Source organism: Mus caroli, unplaced genomic scaffold, assembly GCF_978045245.1.
Source record: "Mus caroli unplaced genomic scaffold, Mus_caroli_1 scaffold_1, whole genome shotgun sequence".
In the NCBI taxonomy this organism is placed as follows: Eukaryota; Metazoa; Chordata; class Mammalia; order Rodentia; family Muridae; genus Mus; species Mus caroli.
In genome coordinates, this window is record NW_028227256.1 from 122,498,061 (window position 1) to 122,524,084 (window position 26,024).

The following is a 26,024-nucleotide window of genomic DNA, read 5'->3' on the forward strand; positions in this document are numbered from 1 at the left end:
GAAACTGGCTTTATTAGGTGAAAGAGTAATTTTCAGCTGAGATGTGCTTTTATGACTTTGTTAACTCCATTGCTGTCTTTAACAGTGATCAATGGTTCCCAATGACCTTTGCAGGAACTCTTGAACCCAGAGTGTGCAAAACTGAATTTGCTGAGAAAAAAAGAAACAAAGTGGAGAGAAGGTCAGGAAGAAGAAGCATAGGATTGGTAGGGAATAGTATATCTCATAGGAATGGAGGGATACCCATCACACACACACACACACACACACACACCACAGAGCCACTTAAAGGCAAGAGAATAGGAACATGGGAAGGCATTTTGGAAAGAGATGGTATCCTAGTTTGTTTTCCATTGGTATGATAAATACCATGAAGTAAATAAACTCAGAGAGGAAAGGGTTTATTTGACCTCCGTGTTCTGATTATAGCCCATTACTGAGGGACATCAAGGCAGGAGTTTGAGTAGTAGCAGAGTCAGGAACCAGGAAGGAAAGCTGCTTACTGAATTGTTTTCCAAGGCTGGCTCAGCTTGCTTTCTTATATAACTCATGGCCACCTGTACAGAGGAATCACCAACCACGGTGGGCAGAGCACTCACACATCAATCAGTAATTAAAAAATACAGTGCCCCATAGGCCTTATAGACATGCCCATAGGCCAGTTTGATGAAGGAGTTTTCCCAATTGAGGTTCTTTCTTCCCAGTTGTCTCTAGTTTGTGTCAAGTTGACAAAAACTAACCAGAATGCAATGCATTCTCAGATAGTGTAAAACAGACAAAAATGTATTCTTCACTATATAATAAAAAGAATATCACAAACTTTGTTATGTCAGAGAAGGGGACTTGGGAAGAGGGAAGGTATTCTGATGGGTAAAGCTGAAGTAAACATGGAAGCATGCTTGCTATTTCTAAATGATCTGGGGGGATATCATCTGAAATGCCAATTTGAAGATGTTTATTCTCCCATCCCCACTCCTGGTAGTAGATGCATCCTCAAGTAGAATTGAAAACATAACTTGAGGCTGAGGACATGGCTCAGTAAGTAAAGTGCTTGCTATGTAAGCAGGAGGACACATTCATTTGGATCACCAGAACTTACATAAATGTAGGCTTACCAGTAATTGCAGCCTCAAAAGGCTGGGATGGAATCTCTATTGGAAGCTGGCTAGCAAGACTCACCTCATCAGCAAGCTCTGGGTTTGACTGGGATATCCTGCTTCAATAAATATGATAGAAAAGCCACAGGGGATGATTTCCAGAACAAACATCTGGCCTCCACACCCAAATGTACATATAGTCACACTTCTGTGCAATGTACATAGACATATGAACACACACCATACATAAATCTAAAAATAGCACAATAAGCTTTTCAATGCAGTAGATTTCATGAGAATTGGAAAATTTCCCCCAAAGTTAAATAGGAATTACTTTTTAGTGACCTGGAATTAGGCAAACTAGGCAGTCCACTGATAACAATTTACATAAGTAACCTAACTAAATGAAATATGCATCTCTGCATTGGGAGATTCCTTTCTGTACAGAATGGCAACTAAAAAACACTCAGGAAAGAGAACTGAGCAAACACTGAGCTAAAAGCCACCAGACTGGCTTATTTTGGTGTCAGCTAAACAGAGTATAAACATCAAGTCTGTCTTTAATTTAAAGGCATCATTATGAATGGTTGGCACACACACACACACACATATACAAACACCTATACACATACAAACATATATACACATATTAAAACCACACATTACACTCACACATATATAGACATACATATATACATATTAGATAGATAGATATACATACATACACATATATGTACACATATGAACGCACATATACATATATGCACTCACATTTATACATATATACATACTTTGGAGTGACAGGGTTTTAGAAAAGTAAAATAAATCTTCTCTTAAATCAGATCATTATATATTACACTATGACTTTCATTTAGTCCTGGAAATTCTCTCTCTATGGGAAAATGCCCAATGTCATCAAAGGGGTAAAGATCATAGATTTATACCTAAGGGTTATATATTTATTAAAGAGATATCCTGTGACTTTCAAAGTTTAGGGCAATGCTCTGATATCTAGCCATGTGGATTTAGTTGAGTGAGTATGTGCAGATATACCTATAGATACAGGTATACCTATACGTATGCACAATGAACATGTATGCAAAATCCAGAGGTCATTTTGTCTTCCTCACTTGGTCATCACCTTATTATTGGACAGGGTCTCTCACTGAAGACAGAGAACACTACACTGGGTAGAGTGCTGGCCAGCCTGCTCTAGGGAATCACCTGTCTCCACCTCCCCACTGCTGGGGCTGTAGACACATGCTATGGCTCCTGACTGCTTTTTTAAATTTTATTGTATGTGTATAGGTGTTTTGCCTATGTGTATGTCTGTATATCACATGCATTCCTGGTTCCTACAGAAGCCAGAAGAGGGTATTGGGTCATCTGAAACTGGAGTTAGAGGTGATTGTGAGCTACTATGTGGGTGCTAGGAGTCAAACTTCAGTCCACTGTAAAGGATAGCCAGTGCTCTTAACAGCTGAGCCATTTCTCTAGGTCTACCTGATTTATTTTATATGGGGATCTGAGTTCAGGTTTACGCAGCAACATGTCTTTGAATAAACCATCTCCCTAGTCTGCATCCCACAAGGACTTGGTATTGCAACTCAAGGTCATCATCTGCAAAGTTTATACTCAAGAATTGTGCAACCATGTTACACACACACACACACACACACACACACACACACACACACACACACACCACAAAGTCAGTCTTCTAATGTTTTAAGTAAACTTACAGTTCTGTGTGTATTGGGTCTAGTTCTTAGCTATCCCTGGCTCCACATGGCTCACTAGAAATGATGAGACAACCAGAAGTTCATTCTAACAGAGTAGGGAGGGAGAGTCAATGCACCCAACCGCCAATCTATTAGTCATCTTTCAACAGGTCTGGCATTAAGTGGGACTGCAGCCCAAAACTCATGCAGGAGAACACTGAGCTCTGGGGAGGTGAGGATGTCTGCTTTACTCTTGTGTAAGCTATCCACCTCCTAATGCAGTTGCTGTTTCAGTTGAATGGCTGGTCAGCTTTTCCTTTGCATAAAATCATTTGACATATTGAATTCTGGGAGCTGGGGCAACTCAGAAGTGACACTGATTTATTGATCTTTCTTCTAAGAAGAAAACTCCCTGGTGGAAATTATTTTAAAGATTCAGACACATTCCGCTTCTGTTATATTCTGAAAATCCAGACACAACAGCCAATACAAAAGGTTATTGGAAAGAGCAAGTGCATGGCACATTGTGCACACATTGGCACATATTCCCCTTTCCCTAAATGCACCCACCAAGTAATGTCCCACTTAATTTTGGCCAGCCTCAGGCAATCTGCTTAAGTTCAGAGTCCTAAACTTTTCAGGCAATGGGTATCGGTATCGTTCAAGGTGTAATGGCACACTGATGACATTATTAGAGGCACAGCAAGACTAACAGTGAAAAGCTAAAAATATTACTAGTGTACCAATTTTAGAAATTAAGCTGTAGGGAGATTATGCTATACCAATCTTAATACCAAATTCTAGCACAAGGCAGCATATGGCTGCATCTTAACCCCGCTTCCCCTACCCCCATCCTCTACAGCAATCTTCTCTGATCTGTGGGAGATGCATGTTAAACTACCTAGTGTTTAAACTGCCTAAAACCACATGTAGTGCCAAACTTCATATAGAACATTATTATTTATATCTAAATATGTGATATATTTCAGTTAATGAATTAGGCATAATGAGAAATTAATAACAATATTTCTGTGAATGTAGTCTCTTATAAAACACCTTATTGTAGTGCACTCACACTCAATATAATGTGAAGTGATACAGTGTTTATGTGATAAGATTAGGTGAAAATTAAATGAGAGCATTATGACATAATGAGATTTATAAGCAAGCTTAACTGAACATAGCACTCTGATGATGTGACAGTTGATCTGATAACTGGGACAGGTGAGGAATTAAATGGTAGGTAGAATATATGCTATGGATATACTGGATGGAGGGATGGCTCAGAAAGTAAAGTATGGGTAGTGTATACAATGTGGATATGCTGGATAGAGGACTAGTTCCCACCCTGAGCAGAGTGAGATGGTAAGAGATCTCATTACGCTACTCAGAAGAGTGTGCAATCTAAAACCCACGAGACCTTCATTGTTGAACTGTGCTTGATGATGGTGTTATTTTTCTTATTGCTTGGACCAAATACATAACAAGAAGTAATGTAAGGGAGGAAGGGCATATTTTGGAATCCAGTTTAAGAAGAGATATTATTCATTATGGTGGGGAAGACAGGGCAGTGGGAGCGTAAGGTCACATTGCATCTGTGCTTAGGAAGTAGTAAAATACATACAAGAAGTGAGGTTATCAAGTCTCAAGGTTCAGATAGTCTCTAGCTAGTCTCTACCTCTTAAATGTTTTGAAACTGTCTCAAACAGCAGAACTAGCTGGGGACCAAGTGTTGAAAGACACCTGCCCATGGGGGACATTTTACATTCAAACCTTAGCATCTAGGTAACTAAAAAGGTGGAAGCTATTTATTATGAGTGAGGAAAGACCACTGTGTATTCATCCAGACAACTGACTCCTGCATTCTCAAAGGGAGTCTCTTCATGAGCTGTCTTACCTGGCTTAATAATACTTTATGATCTGTAAGTCAACCGCCCGTGAAAATAAAAAAAAAAAACTTATTTTTATCTCAGATGCACAGAACAATTTAATTTTTAAATTAATGTAAAAGCAAAAGGCGCCCTGCTCCCAGTGAGGTATGTCTGCCCTGCATGACTGTGTAAACACAACTCAATTGCTGTGAGAATTAAAGATGGATCAACAAAATCAATAGTTAATTGTGTTACTCGGGGTTTTTCATTTCAGATCTAATCTGTAAAGAAGGTCCAGGGGAGGTTTGCTTTTGATTTTCTTAAAATATTATTTAAAGCCCTCCTGTCACGCCAAAGGGTTCACAGGGTCTTCACATTATTTCCATAAGTTATTTGGGTTATAAGTAGTCAAGGTCATATCGATCGCCCGGCCTCTCCTGGTCTCATTTTTAAATTGTGTATCATTATTGGGCAAGCTGCCTTGCATTTAGGCCAAACCAACTTTATTGTAAAAATAACACCATGTAATTTATGTCTGGGTACCAAACATAGTATATTTCTTGCATGGTAGACTAACTTTATTTTATTTTTTTCATTTATTTATTTTTTTAATTACACATGTGTATCTCTGTGTGTATATGTGTACTTGTGAGACAGTACCCAAGGAGGCAAGAAGAGGGTGTGAGATCCTCTGCAGCAGGAGTTACAGGTGGTTGTGAACTGCCTGAAATGAGTGCTAGGACTAAGCTCAGGTCCTCCACAAGAGCAGCAGGTGGGTGTAACTACCAAACCACCTCTCCAGCCCTGAAATCTTCTTTGATCTATTTCATGATGATACTCATAGCTGTTAAGCAGATGCACATCTTTAATGTCCTCAAAAATTAACAAGATAAATAATGCTGAGGCTTATGGAGCAACATTACTGTTACTTGGGAACCTGGCAGAACATAGAACCAGCTGGGAGATGGGCCTCTGAGTATGCCTACTGGGGCCTGTCTTGATTGTGTTAATTGAGATGGGAAGACCAACTCAACATTAGTGGCATCATGCCCTGGCTAGGTCTGGGACAGTGTAAGCTGAAAGATGGAGCTGTACATTAGTGTGTGTTCATTTGGTACTGTCTTCCAACTTTAGGTACAATGTGACCAGCTGCTTCAAGCTCTATCTGCCTTCATTTTCCCATTGTGATGGACATGACCCCAGATGAACACATTCCCCCTTATGTCTTGTCACAGTGTTTTATCACAGCACCAGGAAAATCAACTGAGATATATGACATATATGTCATATGTGGCATGGGAGGCAGTACTGTGGGTGACCCTATAAGATGGACTATCCAGTCTCCCATCCCAAGTCAACCAGAGGGAGGCGCTACTGCTTGAATGGAGCTCCGGGACTTTCTTCAGGTCTCATTAGTGTGGGCCAATGAGGAAAAGGGGGGCACATGGATTTTCTTCCTATTCAGGGAGATGTACAATATCATCCAGAGACCCACTGAGGTACCATGAGGACTACACTGGACCTTGTTATATTACAATGGAGCTAAATATGTAATGTTTGAACTTCTTTTCCCTTTAAAGTGCAACCTTTCATATAATAGCTTACGCCTTGCTCTCTTGCTCACACATTGTTAGAAGCCTCCATCCATGTCAGAGACTGAAGGCAAAATAATTTGTGAAATAATGAATCATTTCCCCCCTTGCCATCGTGTCTAGAAATCCCGTGATTATTTTGCCGTAGCAGACAATGACCTTCTCAAAGGAGGCCTATCAAATGCTCCAGATTAATAATGAAAAGGTCTCTTTCTCCTGCCTCGGGCCAAAAAAAAAAATGCAGAGAGGGAAAATGTTTGTGAAAGTGTCGATATGTTCATCTGTGGACGAGCAGCAGCGTGCTCTGTGTGAAACAGAAGTTCTTGTGCTGCTGTGGGTCCTGTGACCCCATTCTGCAGACTGTCAGGGCACAATGCTTGGAGGGACCTTGAAGGAGACACCAAAGCCCTTCACCCAGTAAGTGGGAAATGAAGAGTTTTCAGGAGGCAGGCAGAGCTCTTGGCTCATGCACAAATTCCATAAAGGAAAGAAAGCTCCAGCTAGTGCCATCTCCCACCATTGAGACAAACATGATTCCAATTTACTAACTCTAGGAGTTAAGATTAATAATAAACTCGCTCTTAATGCTGTCCATAGTCCTTCCTTCTCCCCAGGCAGCAGAGGGAGAAGGAGGTCTCTCCTATTTCCCTCCCCATGGAAACAAGGTTCTTGAAAAGTAGGTGGGGCCTGCAGGGAAAACAGCAGCTTCTCCACAGGATTTAAATGCTGTGGAGTCACACAGGAGAACAAGACTAGCTTCACAGGGCCAGGGATACCTCTCCATCTTTTATGGTTCTGGTATTTGAGTCTTGTTCAGTTTATGAGCATCTAAACACATAGACCTTAACTTCAGGGAAAAAAAAAAAACAATATTCCAGGGCCAGTGAGATGACTTGCCATGTGAACCCAATGACTACAGCAGCTCAATACCCAGAATGCACATAAAAATAGAAGGAGAAAGCCAACTCTGCAAAGATGTCCTCTTAAAGCCACATGTGTGCTGTGGTACCTGCAACCACATACATACGTCAAGTGGCACATGCATACCTATATCCAATCACCACCACCACCATCATGTGGATGAGAAAGCAGGGGAAAAAAGAACTATTGCCACACAAGCTCAGAATGTCAATAGACTCAACCAGGCAGTCCCAGAAGCATCAGGGGGCAAAGATCACAGGGCTCTGTGGGCAATCTGAGAAGCAGTGAGGCAACCAATGATGCAGGAGTTGCAGATAAAATTAAGGTTGCTCAGCAACATCTTGATGAAAGGTCACTAGCATGCCGATATATATGAGGCACATCATTTAACTAGCCATTGGGGGATCACAATGGGCAAGCTTTTGAGCCCAGCAAGGCAGTCTCCAGGCTCTGGTCCACACATCTTACACTGTCTAAAATGTTTTCCCCGTGGGCTGATGAGGTGGCTCAATCATCAAAGTGCTTCTCAAACAAGCATGAGGACCTGAGTTTGATCCCAGAACCTGTGTCAAAAGAGCTGGGCACGGTGGCCAGTGCTGAGGAGGGAGAGACATTTGGATCTTGCTCTGAGGCTCACTGGCCAGAAAGTAGAGCTTACTAGGTTAGTTCCAGGTCAGTGAGAGGCTCTGACTTAAAACCTAAGAACAATGTCCTGGAATGACATCTGAAGTTATGGATGGCTTCCATATGCATACACACACAAACACATGCCTGCACATGTACCTCAACACAAATAAAGGCATATATTACACATGTGTACTCCCCCACATGTGTACCCACATAAATATATGTGCAAGTACATAAACCTGCATACCTATCAATGCATGTGAGTGCATGCAAATGCAAGGGTACACCCGGACATCCTCACAACCTTTGGAATCACCATCACCCACTCATCTCCTGAGACACAGGTGCTGGGAAATCTCAGAATCACTTGCTATCTAGGAGGCACCTTGTCCTCTCCCCAGTCCTGTGCGGAGCAGTATTGTAGAAAGCGCTGGCCAATACATCTGTTTGCTGATATTGCTCCACCTCCCATGTAGGGGTGATGCCTTACGTGTCTTCATGCCCCTGTGCCACATGCCTAACACACAGGCCATGTGTGTTAGAGAATCCTTGTTTCCTGGTCCTTTGTTTTCCTCTAGAAGTGCATCTTTCACCCCTGAACACCTTTTCATGCCTTTGAAAGTAACTGAGTTCCAAGAATGAGATGCAGTCATTGTCTCCAGTCTTGTCATACCCCGAGGGGCAGTCATTGTCTAACCATGCAGAAGATATCCAGGTTTCCTTGGTTTAGAGCTTGTGCATAAACATGAATGTAACGACTTCCTCAATTGGTAGGTGAATGGGAAAACAAAATTCGTTTTCCAGAAAATTCTGATTGACATGCCCTTTGAAGGGACATCTCCACTGTCAGAAAGCCAGGCTCCCTGGAAGACTTCACCACCACAAACCTGAAAGGGCAGGTTGTGTTTACAAAACACATTAAAGTGAATAGGGTCAGACCACAAAATGGGTCTGGAGAGATGGCTCAGTCAACAAAGCATTTGCTTAGCAAGAACAAAGATCTGAGTTTGATTCCCTGAATCCATAGAAAAGCGCCTGGTGTGGTGATGTGCACTCGTAACCCTAGCCCTGGGGAGGTGGAGATAGGGCGATCCCTGGGACTTGCCAGCTAGCCAGTCTAGCCTACTTGGTGAGTTCCAAGACAGTCAAAATATAAGATCGGTAGCACCCTGAGGAATGGCACCTAAGGCTTTCATTTGGCTTCTGTGTGTGCCTGCATATGCAAACACACAGAACCCAAGATTTAAAGAGAGCCATGGAAAGGCCTTGAGGCCCTCAGTGGGCTCATCTGGAGGATGGAGGGCTAAGTGATAGCTTCATCACCTTAAGAGGCTTCGGTTCAAGCTGTGTCTTTGGGTCCATAGGGAACCTCAATGTGGCAGAAGCTGCCACATGTAATAGGTAGCAGGGTTTTTTGTTTTTTGTTTTTTAACACGTCAAAACTGACATAGGTTGAAGGGAGATAATTGCTTAATTCTCAGCTTCATGAAAACCCAGACTTCCAGTTAGTTAATTATGAGTGGGCTGGTGTTTCTCTCTACTGGACCTCAGGTCTGATTTCTTGCTATACATGACTACAGTTTTCTTAATTGACTTAGAAAATAATGTCCCTTACATCTGTTTTAAAGAAGTTACTGGCATAGTTTGTGTTGGGGTGGGGCACTTCTCAGTCTGTACAATGCTCACTATGCAGCCTAAGAAGCTGGCATTCCATCCACAGCAGCCATGTAAGGAGCTGGGAGGGCTGGCATGTGTTGCAATTCTAGAACTACAGAGGCAGAGACAGACCTATCCTTGGGGCTTGATGGCCAGATACCCTAAAGCATTCCAAACCAGTGAGTGCTTTGTGAGGACAGTGCCTGTGTTACAACATATGAGGCTGTCTTCTGTCTTCAGCATCTATGTACATACACACACACACACACACATACACACACACACACACACAATTCAGGACTACTAAGGGATTACTAAAAATTGTGAAACTGACCCCAAAACTATATCCATTGGGAAAGGACCAGGAAAAAGGCCATGTTGAGAGTCCAAACCTGTTAGGCACAGACATTTTTGTCCCCTACCCCCACCCACTTTTATGGTTTTAGAGAATAGCTACAAAATTTTCATCTCAAGCATGGAAAAAAAAAACCCAAGTTATTTCCTATAGGAATACTGATGTACATTTTGGTCTATTGGCCATTGCCAATAAAGATAGGCTGCTGTATGCCATCTAGAAAACTAAAAATAAAAGAACACTTCTGGGGACCACAGACATTGCTTGCATGCAAATATGTCGATCGTATCTGGATCCTCAGTATCCATGCAAAACATAAGATGTGGTAGAGATCATCTGAAACCAGACTGCTGGTGGGACGGGCACTGTCAGAAGATAGAGGCTTGAATTGTGAGTTATTAGTTCCAGGAGAGATCCTATCTCTAGAGATAACATTAGCAGCTACAGAGGACATCTGATGTTGTGTGACCCCTGGTCTATATATCCGCACACATGCATCCCTCCCCCACTCCCCACCTCCTACCCCTAACAGAAGCAAGGTGGAGGATGTCTTCCCTCATGTGGCCAGAGTCTCATTAGTGAAGGCAGAGAGCCTTAGTTACATGGGGGCAGCTATCAAGGTTACGCTCCTGCTGGCCTCAACAACAAAACACAAGTGGCTCCTTTGCCATGCCACGATGAGGTGGCAACTAAAATATCTAATTAATCTGTGGATGGATTATGGTCCAAGAAACATGCTACTTTATAATCACTTTTAAGTGAGTCCCTAACTAAAGAAGACGAAGAAGAAGCTGTAAGATTATGAGAGGTCGGCACATCCTGTTCTCTGTGACTGATGATTTTAAGAGGGGAGAGGGATAAGTTTACAATCCATCAAGTTTTTTGTCATCTCAAAATCATGCCTCCCAATGCACGCTGTAAATTAATTTTAGAATTTACATATTTATTAAAAATTGTATTGAACACAGCAGGAAGTGAGTCCTATTTGAATAATAAAATAACTTGTTATTCTATTGGAGATTAAAAATAAAAAAAATGTAAAATATTTTATCTTCAGGTAATAAGCACATAAATTGCTCTCTGAGTTAGTTAAACTGATAATTAACATGCGCCAGAGGCTTTGACAGAATATTAAAGATCATCCCAAATATCCCCACTGGGCGGGGGGATTAAAAGTGTTCCCACAATAAGAATGAGGGGAAAGCTAAGCAGGGAGAGACAGATTGCACTTGGCCAGGGTACACCCTGCACAGGGTCACATCACTTTGGGAGAGATGCACCATGGAATCCCTAAGGCGTGACTCTTGGAAGAACCACTTGCTTTCATTTGAAAATGCCCTCCCTGATGCTTTCGCTGAATTCCCAAAGGATGTCACATCCCAGATATCACCATCCTGGGAGGACCCTGGGGCAGGTGATCTAGAAGGGCCTGGGGTTGTAATCACAGGGTGATGTCATACTCCACATGGCCACAGGTAACCACTCTAGAATAACTTCCAAATGCAGCGTCAAGTGACAGATCTGTGTCTCTGGTGTGAACACCTGGAGCATATGGGGAATAATGAGAGTGGTAAAGGGCTGGTGTGTTGTCTCTTGTCCTCCGGAGCAGAATGGAGAAAAATAATAATAATCCAAGGTTGAGATGGTTCAGTCAGCACAGGACTTGCCTGGCAAGCCTGAGAACCTGACTTGGTTGCTCAGAACCCTGTAAAAAGCTGGGCGCAGTGACAAGGGCTTCAATTCTCAGTGAAGGGGTGGTGGGGACAGGCAGATCCCTGCAGCTCACTAACTAGCCAGTTTAGCTCACTTGGTGAAGATACTTTACCCTGTCTCGAACACAAGGTTGCAAGTCCCTAGGAGGAAACAGGCAAGGTTGTCTTGGCCTCCGCAAGTACATGCTATACACACGTGCACCGACAGACACACTTGTAGTCCCGTCCAACAAACACCCTCTCTCTCATAAAGAAATAAAAACATACAACGTGGGAAGAAATGGTACTAGGAATTGATCTCTTTAGAGACTCATCCCACAGGAGAGAGCCAACCCCTGATACTATTAATGATACTCTACTATGCTTACAGACAGGGGCTTGGCATAACAGTCTCCTAAGAGGCTTCATCAGGCAGTGGATGGAAACAGATGCAGTCACCCACAGCCAAATGCCAGGCAAAGCTTGGAGTCTTGTGGAAGAGTGAGGAATAGGACTGAGCGAGCTTGAGGGGTCAAGGACACCACAAGAAGACCTACGGTCTCAACTAACCTGGACCCATGGGGTCTCACAGAGACAGAACCACCAACCAAAGAGCATGCAGGGGCAGGCTGTAGGCCCCCTACACACCTGTAGCAGACATGCAGCTTGGTCTTCATGTGGATCCCCTAACAATTAGAGCAGGGTCTGTCTCTGACTGTGGTCTGCCATCAGATCCCCTCCCTCTAACTGAGCTGGCCCGCTGGGCTTCAGTGGGAGATGATGTCCTTAGTCCTTCTGCAACTTGATGTTGGGGGGGGGAGTGGTACCTAATGGAGTCTTCTCCTCTGAGGAGAAGGGGAGGAAGCAATGGGGAGGGGGATTTGTATGGGTAGGAGTGATAGCTGAGGAGGTGGGGACTGTGATCAGGATATAAAGTGAATAAATAAATACATTAATTAGTGGAACAAATTCTTGGGGACAAGAAGGAAGAAAAATACCTGTTTTCCAGGAATTTCAGCTTAATCATGGCTCTTTCTTTCCACAGGGGACTCGGGGTGAGGTGTTATCACCACCTTTAAGAAAACAAGAGAATCCCTTCATGACTTTCCCAAGGTGAGGGTGCTTTGGCTGACACTGCCTCCCTATGCAGACTCCAGAGCTAATACCTAGCAAGGATGTGGCCCTTCCCCTTCCCATATCATAGCTAGCACAGGGTGTAGACAGATAGCTTCAGAATCCTTAACATGGCAATTCAGGCAACCGATGTCCAAGACTTGTTTTGGCATTGAGATGAAAGCTATCTGGCTCCCACCACTTTGTATGTGTGTGTGTGTGTGTGTGTACAGATATCACAGATATCTACATGTTACTGTGTGCAATTAATGTGAGATACGCATGCCCATGTTTCATATATGGAAACTTAAAGTCGCCTGTTATTTCTCTCAGATCTCTAGTCAACTTTTCTTTTATAGGCTTTTCTTGGATCATCATAGCCATATTTCCTGTGTTCTCTCTGACCTGGGGATGTTCTGCCAATCATAGTCAATGGCACAAGTCTGGGCATCAGGAAGAGAAGAGGAGGAAGCACTTTCTGCCTTTGTCCTACCCTGAGCCTGACAGCTCTGCATCTTTCCCACTTGCCACCTATCCTAGGGCCGTTTCTTGTGGGTGAGTGGTCCAGCCTTTGGCCCGTCATACCCAATCTTTGTCACTTTCTCACCATCTGGGAGGTAGCTTCGAATTCCTGTTCCTGCCGAGCTCTGGATCACCACTGTCTCCCACTCAGCACCTCTGAAGACACTAAACTTTGTGTTAAATCCCATTAGCTGAAAGACCTTGAAGTAGTTCTGTTTGCACCCTGGACTCTGGCTAATAGCAGCAGAAAGTACTCTCTGTGTTCTGCTTTCAAAACACACACAATCTAGGGCTGGATTTCCAGCCAGTAAAGGAAGTTGCTGCCAAGCCTGACTATTTGAGTTTGTTCCTTGGTACACACATGGTAGAAAGAGAGAACTGACATGCACAAGTTGTTCTCTCACCCACATATGACATGGTCATGAATGCACTCACACATACACACACATGCACACACACATACACAGACTTAAGAAAGGAGGTATTAAAAATACTTTAAGATCCCATCATCTACACCCAGTCCCTCTCCACCATCTCTTGTCTGCTGCTCTCATTTTCTCCTCGGTGGCCTCACTGCTTCTTAGATGTGGTTGCATGCTCATTTCCTAGGAGCCTGTTCCCCACACAGATGTCACTACATTCCTTGGAAACTAAGTCACTCCCCTGCTCAAATGTCTCCCACCGTTCCCTTTGCTGAGACTGAAACCTTGAGCTTTTCTTCTGCCAATAAGATCTTACACGCTGGCTCCTGAATTCTCCATCCTGGCTTCCAGCCGTTCTCTCAGTGTGCTCTGTCCACACTGGTCCGGGACATACTGCGCATGCACATTGGACCTGCTGTACTCTGCCCATAAGCTCCAGCATATACCACCTGTCAAAACTTCCTCTAACTTCTTATTCAAGCATCTGCTCTTCACAGAGACCCCAGTCAATCACTTTCCGTGGGCTCATGATTGCAGATCTACCCTTTTTTTTTAATCCATTTAAAACATGTATATCATTGGGTTGCCTAGATGCATCAGTGATGAGGTGTTCATGCCACCAGGCCCTATGATCCAAATTCAATCCCTGGAAACACACAGGTAGAAAGAAAAACACAACTACAGGAAATTGTCCTCTGGCACCCACATGCACACTGTGTTGCACAGGCATGCATGTGCATGTGCACATGGACACACACACCCTAATAGATACTTTAAATGCATACATCATTAGTTGACATTTTACAGTCATTTGTCCACAGCCACAGGTCCAGGATGCCCTCACATTCCTGTGAGGTATGCCCAACAGCCATAGGTGCTTACATGATTCACCTATATAATTACAATGGTCCCATCTACTGCGAACGATGGCTGGATTTCTCACAAGACCTGCCATGCTGTAAGTGCTATAGCTGTTACCCTGCATTGTTTAGAGAATAATTATGACTTAAGAATGCTTTCACAGGTCCTGTATAGGTGTGCTTTGGTTTTCAATGTTTCATTCAGGCTTGGTTGATTCCTTGGCTGTGGGGCTTGTAAATATGAAGGCTTACTGCATTCCATCTTGTTTATTTCCTTCTTAGCTAAAATAAGGCAAGGACTTAGTCCTTTTTTTTTTTTTTTAATTTGTTCTATCTACTATGCCCAGAATGACACCTATTAAACAGCATGAAACACATAAATAGTCTTGAATCAATGAATCATAAATGAGAAACTTATATCACACTGTGAAGTACAAGCAGTGCTGGGAAATAATTAGCTGTAGTGTTAGAATAAAAGCAAACATGTAAACATCTTTCTAATTAAGTCACTACAAGGTTTGAGATGGGAACCAGGGAGTCGCTGGCTAGTTCTTCTGTAAGCCAAGTGAGCAAAGCCCAACCGCAGCCTCCCAGTTACCTCCCTGCATTTTCATGGGCCCCCACTGACGTCTCTGGATCACTGTTCCTTATACTTGTGGTGTACCTGGGAAATACCCCTGTGACCGCTGGCCTTGGCAGAATCTAGAATCACCCAAGAGGCAAGCCTTTAGGGATGCAATTGATCACCTTCACTGGCACGAGAAGACCCATCTAGACTGAGGGCAGGACCATGCCCTGGGCTGCAGGCAATGGGACAAGAAGCTGAAGTGCTTGGAAGCATTCCCACATCTTCCTGAGCCTCCTGACTGTGGACAGGGTGGGAGCAACTGCTCCGAGTTCCTGTTGCCATGACTTCTCTATCACAGTGAGCTTTACCTGTGAGCTGAAGATGCCTCTGTCTCTCGTGGGCTGCTTTTGTTAGTGTATCATATCACAGCCTCGGAGAAGTAACTGAGATGAAGACTTTGAACTCTGCATGTGACAAAGGGACCCAATGACTTGCAGATAGAGCCCTTTGGTTTGCTTGTTTTGATTATGCAAGTTAGAAAAAATGTCTCTGAGCTATCCAGGGGTCTCCAGCTGCTTCTTCTGCTACAAACTACAGCTACCTGCAGTTAGTTGTTTAAGGCACTGGCTATGCCAGGTCCCAAGCAGGTCCAAGCTGATCTCTCCTTGTTGAAGTTAAAGGCTTTGTAATACCCCTGCCCTATTATCTTCTGCTTTTAGCTTCAGGTGGTTGTGTAGATTGAACTAGGCCCTCTGCCCTCAACAAAGAGGCACTTCAGCCCCTCACATCTGGACTTTATTTGGAAATAAGCTGGGTGTAAGCAATCCACAGAACACATGAGGAACAGGGAGCTGGCTCAGTTGATAAAGTGCTTGCTAGATCAGCATTAGGACCGAAGTTCAGAGCTCCAGCCCCTGTGGAGAAAGGCTGTACCTGGTGATCCCCATAGTTGTTGTTAGATTTTGGCAGAATTGTTTTTTGCTTTGTCAGTGAGCTCGTATTTAGGGTGAGCAGATGTTTGTTCATATATCCTTGGCGGGGGAAATTACTCAGCATTCGTGTTAAAACACCAATGAGTGATGATAGGTGTTTATAAATCTAGACCTGAGGATGCAGAGAGAAGGACCCAGGTCCAAGTCCTAAACATGATTGAGCTAGTCAAAATTCCAGTCTGGATGCCCTCCCCTGAGTTTAGAAGCTATGGGCAATTGTCAGGGGAGGGAGATTACTTTTTCTTGGAGGTATAGTGACCAGTAGGTTACTGATGCTCCAAGGGATGCTCCCACACCTAGTCATACACAAGCAACAATAATCGACTCAGTAGGATATCAAAAAGAAAAAAAGAAGACATAAAGTTGGGGGAGGGGTGTATTAGGGAGATCACAGGAGCTTTGGAGAGGAAATATGCAGTGGGTATGATATAATAGGTTGTATATATGTATGAAATTCTCCAATAATAATTTAATAATAAAACAAAAATGTAGAATAAATCTAAAAATATATAGCACCCAAGGAATGATGCCCATGGTAACCCCTTAGCCTCCACATCCATGTGCACACATGTGTCTGTGCACCTGCATACATATATACATATACTCGTGGACATACACACATAAGCACACACACATGTACATACACATATCCTCATGGATGTACATACGCAACAGCATGCACACATACACACAAACACACAAAGACAGATCACAGCAGACTAGAGTGGGGTCTCAGTGCAATACAACTGATGTCACTGGAGGAAAAGGACAGGACAAAAAAAAAAAAAAAAAAAAACCCTGGATGTACATGGGAAATGCTACAACGAGACTCACACACAGAGTGACTGCCACGTCCAACAGTGGCATGCAGAGATGGCAGAATCTGTAGTCATCTAGAACACCAAGGCCTAAAGCTAGGAGAGAACCCCAACCCCACGGATGCTCTGCTTTCAGATCCCCAGCCTTTAGAATTGGGAAGAAACTCCTTTATTTCATTTAACGTTGCCAGTGTCTAGAAGTCCATTACAACCTCCCCTAGGAAACAGCACAGACTGTCTATAAAATATGTATTGTCTGTAACAGCAGTGACCTTGCAACTCTCAAACCCCACAACTATACACTTATGGGGATTTTAATATTCTTAAGTGATGGAAAGAAGAAAGAACAAACTTGTAGAATTTTTTTTCTCTTGAAGCTTTTTTGTTTATTGAACTTAAAAACAGGATTCCTGAAGATGAAAAAAAGCACTTTGGTTTAACTGTCATTTGAAATTATGATTTCATTAATTCTGTAAAATGAAAAAGTACTTCATTTGAAAAGGAAAAGTAATCAGAAAGAAAGGAAGTTATATTTCGTTGGTCAGGAAACAGCTGGGTGCAGTGCTGTCGCATGGGAAGGTTTTTCAATGTCTGACCCACTGGCTCCTTTAGGTCAGCTCCAAAGAGTGACAGAGAGGCTCTAAGAGTAATATCTTCCTACAAATTTGCACTTGGTCCAAGACTCATTTTAAGGCTCTAGTCTCCAAGCTTTCTTTTCTTTAAAAGTCAATGCAGATTGAAGTACTTCGTAAGAAGTGGAGAATCCTGGATTTGAGCCCAGGATTCTAATCCATCTAGAATTTCTCCCCACCACATGCCAGGGGAATACACCTGGTGTGCTGTAGATATAAATGGTTGAACGTCCTGCTCTCGTTCAGAAAGGATTCCTAAACAAGAGAGCAAGCTGCAGACTAACCCACACTCACGCCATCTGGCATGTGAGCACTGCACAGCCGACTGTGTATTTTATGATATCTTCCCTCCAATCACGTAAACACGAATTGGCTCTTTCTAAAGTCCCTGCTGTATTGTGAAAATTACGTTGGTTCAAGAGCGTGGGTGAGGACTGAGTTCTTTCTCCACCAGCATGGGCCTTGCCTGCATCTGTTCTGGCAGCTCTAACCCATCCCTGAACCTAGAGGCTTAGGAAAAGATCTATTTTCTCATTGCAGAGGATAGGACACACAAGACCAGGGTATCCAGAGACCAGGTAAGGACCTCACTGGTTTGATTCCACCTGTGTTTCATGTAGGGAAAGGAGATGAATAAACTCTCTCTAGTGTCATTTTTGACACACAACTTAAGACATTTTATGTGAATTTATGTCTTTCTTTTATTCCTTTTAAGTTAGTACACAAAGTTTTAGGTTTCATTATGGTGTTTTCAAATAAAACTTGGCTTGACCAATTTTTCTCCTCTCTGACTCTTCCCCATCTCTGGCTCTGACCTGTGTCTTCCCTTCCCCAGCAAACTCTTTTTGAATTTCTTTTTTAATGTGTCCTGATTTCCTTCGTTCCTCAACACCTCATTTACCCATGACTTTTCCACTCCAGTTTCACTCTGTGCAAGAGCATGCAATGTGCACAAGTGTGCACACACATGCACATACACACATTAGTACAAGCACTATTGTCTCTCGGAGTCAGGAGCTACACTAACACTCAGATGCTTCCGTTTCCCCACAAACATCAGACTTCCACTTCCTTCCTAAATGAAATCCCATTGGCTAGATGGACCATATTTTCATTCTCCATTCACTAGGTGATGGACAGCTAGGCTGGTTGGTTATGCTCCCTTGTATTGTGATAACTCAGCAGTGAATATGGTTTACATATATCTCTGTGGTTGAATACAGAGTGCTTTGGGTATCTGCCCAGGAGTGGTATAGCTGGGCCATATGGTAGTTATATTTCTTAATTTTTGAGAACCCTTTATGCTGATTTCTATAATGACTACATTTGTTTATGTTTTCCAGCAGCCTTTTTGGATTATTGTTATTTTTTTAAGTTAAAAGTATCATTATATCATTTTCTTCCACCTCTTCCTCATAGCTCCCTCTCTCTCTCTCTCAAATTCATTGCCACTTTAAAAATTGTTGTGAGATATAGACATATTATTTCTACACATGCAAATTTATAATACATAATATATTCCTAAATATATAAATACATTACAGGACCATATAATATTACTTGTATGTATATGATTTCAGAGTTTACCACATGGTACAAGATAATCAATTGGGGCTCTTCTCTGGGGAAGACAATTTTTTTCCACTTGTAGCATTCCTTAGCTAACCATAGTTCTGTGTCTATGGTTAGCACCTCATGATATTTCCTCTGGGGATGTTTTTTAAAAGGACATTAACCTCATTCATGAGAACTTCTTTCAATACATAATAACTCCCTAAAAGCCCAAACGCTAAATATCATTACTGTGGAGATTAGGTTTTAACATGCATATTTTGGTGGGACTACACATTCAGTCAATATCAGGCAGTTCTACATAAATCCATGGACCCATGCCTGTCAATTCCCTGCTTTATAAAAAGAAGAGGTCTGCTCTACTAATGAGAGTGGTGAATTATTCTTTTAGGAAGGGCCCAGAGCTTTAAAGAGTAACATGTCTTACTTGATCTGGAAGTCTTGTACCAAGGGACAACTGGCTCAGTAATGGAGAAGACAATCCAGAGAGTCTGGAAACATCCACACCATAAGCAAACTCATGGCACTAGAGTTCCTTTATTCTGTGGTTCCAAACCATGGTTCCCAGTGATCTCTAAGGAATGACAGTTCCCGAAAATGCCATAATTAAATTGGTTTCTTTTGGAGGAAATGAACCAGCCTCCATCCTATTAGCTCTTGACCTTGGGTGAATATAAGAAACAGTGAACTCAGGAAGAAAGCCTTCTAGTATGGAACTGTCCTCTAGCTGCAATAGAGCACAAGGATGCTTTTGCCAAGCCCGTTCCTGCTGGCTTGGCTACTGTGGGACATAATGCAGGTTTGCATTCTCCCCAACAGACTGTTTTCTTCTTTTCAGTATTGCACATTTAACCTAGTGTCATCTTCTCCAAATTTTTTACATGGGGAGGGATGAATATACATGTATGAAATTATCAAAAAGGGTAATTAATGAAAATATCTGATTTTTACTGTTAGAGGGAAAGAATTCTTTAAAGGGAGTGATCAATTGTTAAAACAATTTGAGAAGCCACATATATAACTATATAATTGAACATCTCCATTAAGAAACCATTCAACCAACAAAAATTCTGCCCATCCTCCCTCCGAACATAAACAAACAAAAAATGGCTCACAGTCTATAATTCCAGAGCCCTTGGACTTACTAGAAAGCTTAACCATGTGTATTCACTATGGATAAACCCAAACTGAAGGAGAGAAAGTTCCAACTTAGGAAGTATCCCTAAGTACAGTGGTTGTGCTAACCATGCATAAGTGAGGTTCCATCAGAGTGAGGGGAAGAAGGAATGAAAGGAGGTGCCAGCTAGGGATGTGATGGGGGTTGGGGGCAGAACAATCTCAGGAAGCTGGACTCTCTACGGCTCCAATATCATAATAGCAGTGCTTGGAAGTGCAGTGCACTTGGAGGGCTTCATCCTTGAGGTCAAAAGCTGGTATCCATTCTCTTGATGAACAGAGGCCATCTCCCACTAATGCCTGAAGTACCATTTGAATTGAAGTTCTGTTTTTCTACTGTTATCATTAAATTTCAGAGCCCCAGCTTAACGGCCCAGTCATCTTCTGCTACTCTTGGCTGTTAACTCCTCTGAATATATCTTTGTTTCAGATAGCATTTTCTATTGTGAAATCCTGGGGGTTTCTCAAGAAATCAGAGTAGCCCATCCGGTCAGCGCCAGCACCAGGTCACCTTGGGCGTGGAGTCATCAGACACTCCCAAGGTCCCCAGAGGACTCTCCACAGGATCTTAGGACCTCTGGTGAGTGGAACACAACTTCTGTTCCAATCCAATCTCGCGGGACCTGAGACAGCATTAATTAGGGAAACAGAAAACACAGCCTGACCAGGGTCATAAGTCCCTTCTGTCAGCTCCAGCACTGGGTCACCTTGGGTGCGGAGTCTGCAGACACCCCCAAGGTCCCTAGAAGAGTCTCCAAGCGATCTTAGGAACTTTGGTGTGTGGAAGACAACTTCTGCCAGGAGGCAGGTTCGAACACCAGATATCTGAGCACCTTCCCTGTAAGAGGAGAGCTTGCCTGCAGAGAGTGCTCTGACCACTGAAACTCAGAGGAGAGAGCTAGTCTCCCAGAACTGCTGATAGAGGATAACATAGTCACCAGAGGAACAAGCTCTAACCAAAGACAACTATAACAACTAACTCCAGAGATTACCAGATGGCAAAAGGCAAACATAAGAATCTTACTAACAGAAACCAAGACCCCTCACCATCATCAGAACGCAGCACTCCCACCTCACCCAGTCCTGGGCACCCCAACACACCCGAAAAGCTAGACCCGGATTTAAAAGCATATCTCATGATGATGGTAGAGGACATCAAGAAGGACTTTAATAACTCACTTAAAGAAATACAGGAGAACACTGCTAAAGAGTTACAAGTCCTTAAAGAAAACACGAAAACACAACCAAACAGGTAGAAGTCCTTAAAGAAAAACAGGAAAACACATCCAAACAGATGATGGAAATGAACAAAACCATACTAGACCTAAAAAGGGAAGTAGACACAATAAAAAAAAACCCAAAGTGAGGCAACGCTGGAGATAGAAACCCTAGGAAAGAAATCTGGAACCATAGATGCGAGCATCAGCAACAGAATACAAGAGATGGAAGAGAGAATCTCAGGTGCAGAAGATTCCATAGAGAACATTGGCACAACAATCAAAGAAAATGCAAAATGCAAAAAGATCCTAACTCAAAACATCCAGGAAATCCTGGACACAATGAGAAGACCAAACCTACGGATAATAGGAGTAGATGAGAATGAAGATTTTCAACTTAAAGGGCCAGCAAATATTTTCAACAAAATAATAGAAGAAAAATTTCCCAAACCTAAAGAAAGATGCCCATGAACATACAAGAAGCCTACAGAACTCCAAATAGACTTGTCCAGAAAAGAAATTCCTCCTGACACATAATAATCAGAAAACAAATGCACTAAATGAAGATAGAATATTAAAAGCAGTAAGGGAAAAAGGTCACGTAACATATAAAGGCAGGCCTATCAGAATTGTACCAGATTTTTCACCAGAGACTGTGAAAGCCAGAAGAGCCTGGACAGATGTTATACAGACACTAAGAGAACACAAATGCCAGCCCAGGCTAGTATACCCAGCCAAACTCTTAATTACCATAGATGGAGAAACCAAAGTATTCCATGACAAATCCAAATTCACACATTATCTTTCCACGAATCCAGCCCTTCAAAGGATAATAACAGAAAAACACCAATACCAGGACGGAAACCACGCCCTAGAAAAAGCAAGAAAGTAATCCTTCAACAAACCAAAAAGAAGACAGCCAGAAGAACAGAATGCCAACTCTAACAACAAAAATAATAGGAATCAACAATTACTTTTCCTTAATAACTATTAATATCAATGGGCGCAATTCCCCAATAAAAAGACATAGACTAACAGACTGGCTACACAAACAGGACCCAACATTCTGCTGCTTACAGGAAACCCATCTCAGGGAAAAAGACAGACACTATCTCAGAGTAAAAGGCTGGAAAACAATTTTCCAAGCAAATGGCCTGAAGAAACAAGCTGGAGTAGCCATTCTAATTTCGAATAAAATTGACTTCCAACGCAAAGTTATCAAAAAAGACAAGGAGGGACACTTCATACTCATCAAAGGTAAAATCCTCCAAGAGGAACTCTCAATTCTGAACATCTATGCTCCAAATACAAGGGCAGCCACATTCATTAAAGAAACTTTAGTAAAGCTCAAAGCACACATTGCACCTCACAGAATAATAGTGTTAGACTTCAACACACCACTTTCATCAATGGACAGATCGTGGAAACAGAAACTAAACAGGGACACAGTGGAACTAACAGAAGTTATGAAACAAATGGATTTAACAGATATGTACAGAACATTTTATCCTAAAACAAAAGGATATACCTTCTTCTCAGCCCCTCATGGTACCTTCTCCAAAACTGACCATATAATTGGTCACAAAACAGGCATCAACAGATACAAAAATATTGAAATTGTCCCATGCATCCTATCAGATCTATTAAGACTGATCTTCAATAAATAATAGAAAGCCAACATTCACGTGGAAACTGAACAACACTTCTCAATGATACCTTGGTCAAGGAAGGAATAAAGAAAGAAATTAAAGACTTTTTAGAGTTTAATGAAAATGAAGCCACAACATACTCAAACTTATGGAACACAATGAAAGCATTTCTAAGAGGGAAACTCATAGCTCTGAGTGCCTCCAAAAGGAAACTAGAGAGAGCACACAGTAGCAGTTTGACAACACACCTAAAAGCTCTAGAAAAAAAGGAAGCAAATTCACCCAAGAGGAGTAGACAACAGGAAATAATCAAACTCAGAGGTGAAATCAACCAAGTGGAAACAAGAAGAACTATTCAAAGAATCAACCAAACGAGGAGCTGGTTCTTTGAGAAAATCAACAAAATAGATAAACCCTTAGCCAGACTCACTAGAGGGCACAGGGACAGCATCCTAATTAACAAAATCAGAAATGAAAAGGGAGACATAACAACAGATCCTGAAGAAATCCAAAACACCATCAGATCCTTCTACAAAAGGCTATACTGAACAAAACTGGAAAACCTGGATGAAATGGACAAGTTTTTAGACAGATACCAGGTACCAAAGTTAAATAAGGATCAAGTCAACGATCTAAACAGTCCCATATCCCCTAAAGAAATAGAAGCAGTCATTAATAGTCTCCCAACCAAAAAAGCCCTGGACCAGATGGGTTTAGTGCAGAGTTCTATCAGACCTTCAAAGAAGATCTAATTCTAGTTCTGCACAAACTATTCCACAAAATAGAAGCAGAAAGTACTCTACCCAACTCATTCTATGAAGCCACAATTACTCTAATACCTAAACCACAGAAAGACCCAACAAAGATAGAGAACTTCAGACCAATTTCCCTTATGAATATTGATGCAAAAATACTCAATAAAATTCTCGCTACCCGAATCCAAGAACACATTAAAACAATCATCCATCCTGACCAAGTAGGTTTCATTCCAGGGATGCAGGGATGGTTTAATATACGGAAATCCATCAACGTAATCCATTATATAAACAAACTCAAAGACAAAAACCACATGATCATCTCGTTAGATGCAGAGAAAGCATTCGACAAAATCCAACACCCATTCATGATAAAAGTCTTGGAAAGATTAGGAATTCAATGCCCATACCTAAACATGATAAAAACAATCTACAGCAAACCAGTAGCCAACTTCAAAGTAAATGGTGAGAAGCTGGAAGCAATCCCACTAAAATCAGGGACTAGACAAGGCTGCCCACTTTCCCCCTACCTATTCAACATTGTACTTGAAGTCCTTGCCAGAGCAATTTGACAACAAAAGGAGATCAAGGGGATACAGATTGGAAAGGAAGAAGTCAAAATATCACTTTTTGCAGATGATATGATAGTATATATAAGTGACCCTAAAAATTCCACCAGAGAACTCCTAAGCCTGATAAACAGCTTCGGTGAAGTAGGTGGATATAAAATTAACTGAAGCAAGTCAATGGCATTTCTGTACACAAAGGATAAACAGGCTGAGAAAGAAATTAGGGAAACAACACCCTTCTCAATAGTCAAAAATAATATAAAATATCTTGGCGTGACTTTAACTAAGGAAGTGAAAGATCTGTATGATAAGCACTTCAAGTCTCTGAAGAAAGAAATTAAAGAAGATCTCAGAAGATGGAAAGATCTCCCACGCTCATGGATTGGCAGGATCAACACTGTAAAAATGGCTGTCTTGCCAAAGCAATCTACAGATTCAATGCAATCACCATCAAAATTCCAACTCAATTCTTCAATGAACTAGAAAGAGCAATCTGCAAATTCATCTGGAATAACAAAAAACCTAGGATAGCAAAAACTCTTCTCAAGGATAAAAGAACCTCTGGTAGAATCACCATGCCTGACCTAAAGCTGTACTACAGAGCAATTGTGATAAAAATTGTATGGTACTGGTATAGGGACAGACAAGTAGACCAATGGAATAGAATTGAAGACCCAGAAATGAACCCACACACCTATGGTCACTTGATCTTTGACAAAGGAGCTAAAACCATCCAGTGGAAGAAAGACAGCATTTTCAACAAATGGTGCTGGCACAACTGGTTGTTATCATGTAGAAGAATGTGAATTGATCCATTCCTATCTCCTTGTACTAAGGTCAAATCTAAGTGGATCAAGGAACTCCACCTAAAACCAGAGACACTGAATGTTATCGAGGAGAAGGTGGGGAAAAGCCTTGAAGATATCGGCACAGGGGAAATATTCCTGAATAGAACAGCAAATGGCTTGTGCTGTAAGATCAGGAATTGACAAATGGGACCTCATAAAATTGCAAAGATTCTGTAAGGCAAAAGACACTACCGTCAATAAGACAAAAAGACCCCAACAGATTTGGAAAGGATCTTTACATATCCTAAATCAGATAGGGGACTAATATCCAATATATATAAAGAACTCAAGAAGGTGGACTCCAGAAAATCAAATAACCCCATTAAAATATGGGGCTCAAAGCTAAACAAAGAATTCTCACCTGAGGAATATCGAATGGCTAAGAAGCAACTGAAAAAATGTTCAACATCCCTAATCATCATAGAAATGCAAATCAAAACAACCCTGAGATTCCATCTCACACCAGTCAGAATGGCTAAGATCAAAAGTTCAGGTGACAGCAGATGCTGGTGAGGATGTGGAGAAAGAGGAACACTCCTCCGTTGTTGGTGGGATTGTAAACTTGTACAACCACTCTGGAAATCAGTCTGGCGGTTCCTCAGAAAATTGGACATAATACTACCAGAGGATCCAGCAATACCTCTCCTGGGCATATACCCCGAAGATGTTCCAACTGGTAAGAAAGACACATGCTCCACTATGTTCATAGCAGCCTTATTTATAATAGCCAGAACCTGGAAAGTACCCAAATGACCCTCAACAGAGGAATGGATACAGAAA

The 26,024-nt window shown here is 42.0% G+C and overlaps 1 protein-coding gene across 9 annotated transcripts in view; it reads right to left on the reverse strand.

Moving 5' to 3' along the window:
* Positions 1-26,024, reverse strand: part of Nckap5 (NCK associated protein 5) — an 896,002-nt gene that overhangs the window by 13,347 nt on the left and 856,631 nt on the right. Inside the window, exon 17 of one of the 9 annotated variants that reach the window (XM_085840680.1) lies at positions 12,530-12,604. The exons of the other annotated variants lie outside the window; for them this stretch is intronic. Coding sequence (XP_085696806.1) covers positions 12,551-12,604 — 54 coding nt within the window. The 3' untranslated portion in view covers positions 12,530-12,550. The remainder of the gene's footprint in view (positions 1-12,529; positions 12,605-26,024) is intronic. 9 annotated transcript variants of the gene reach the window in all.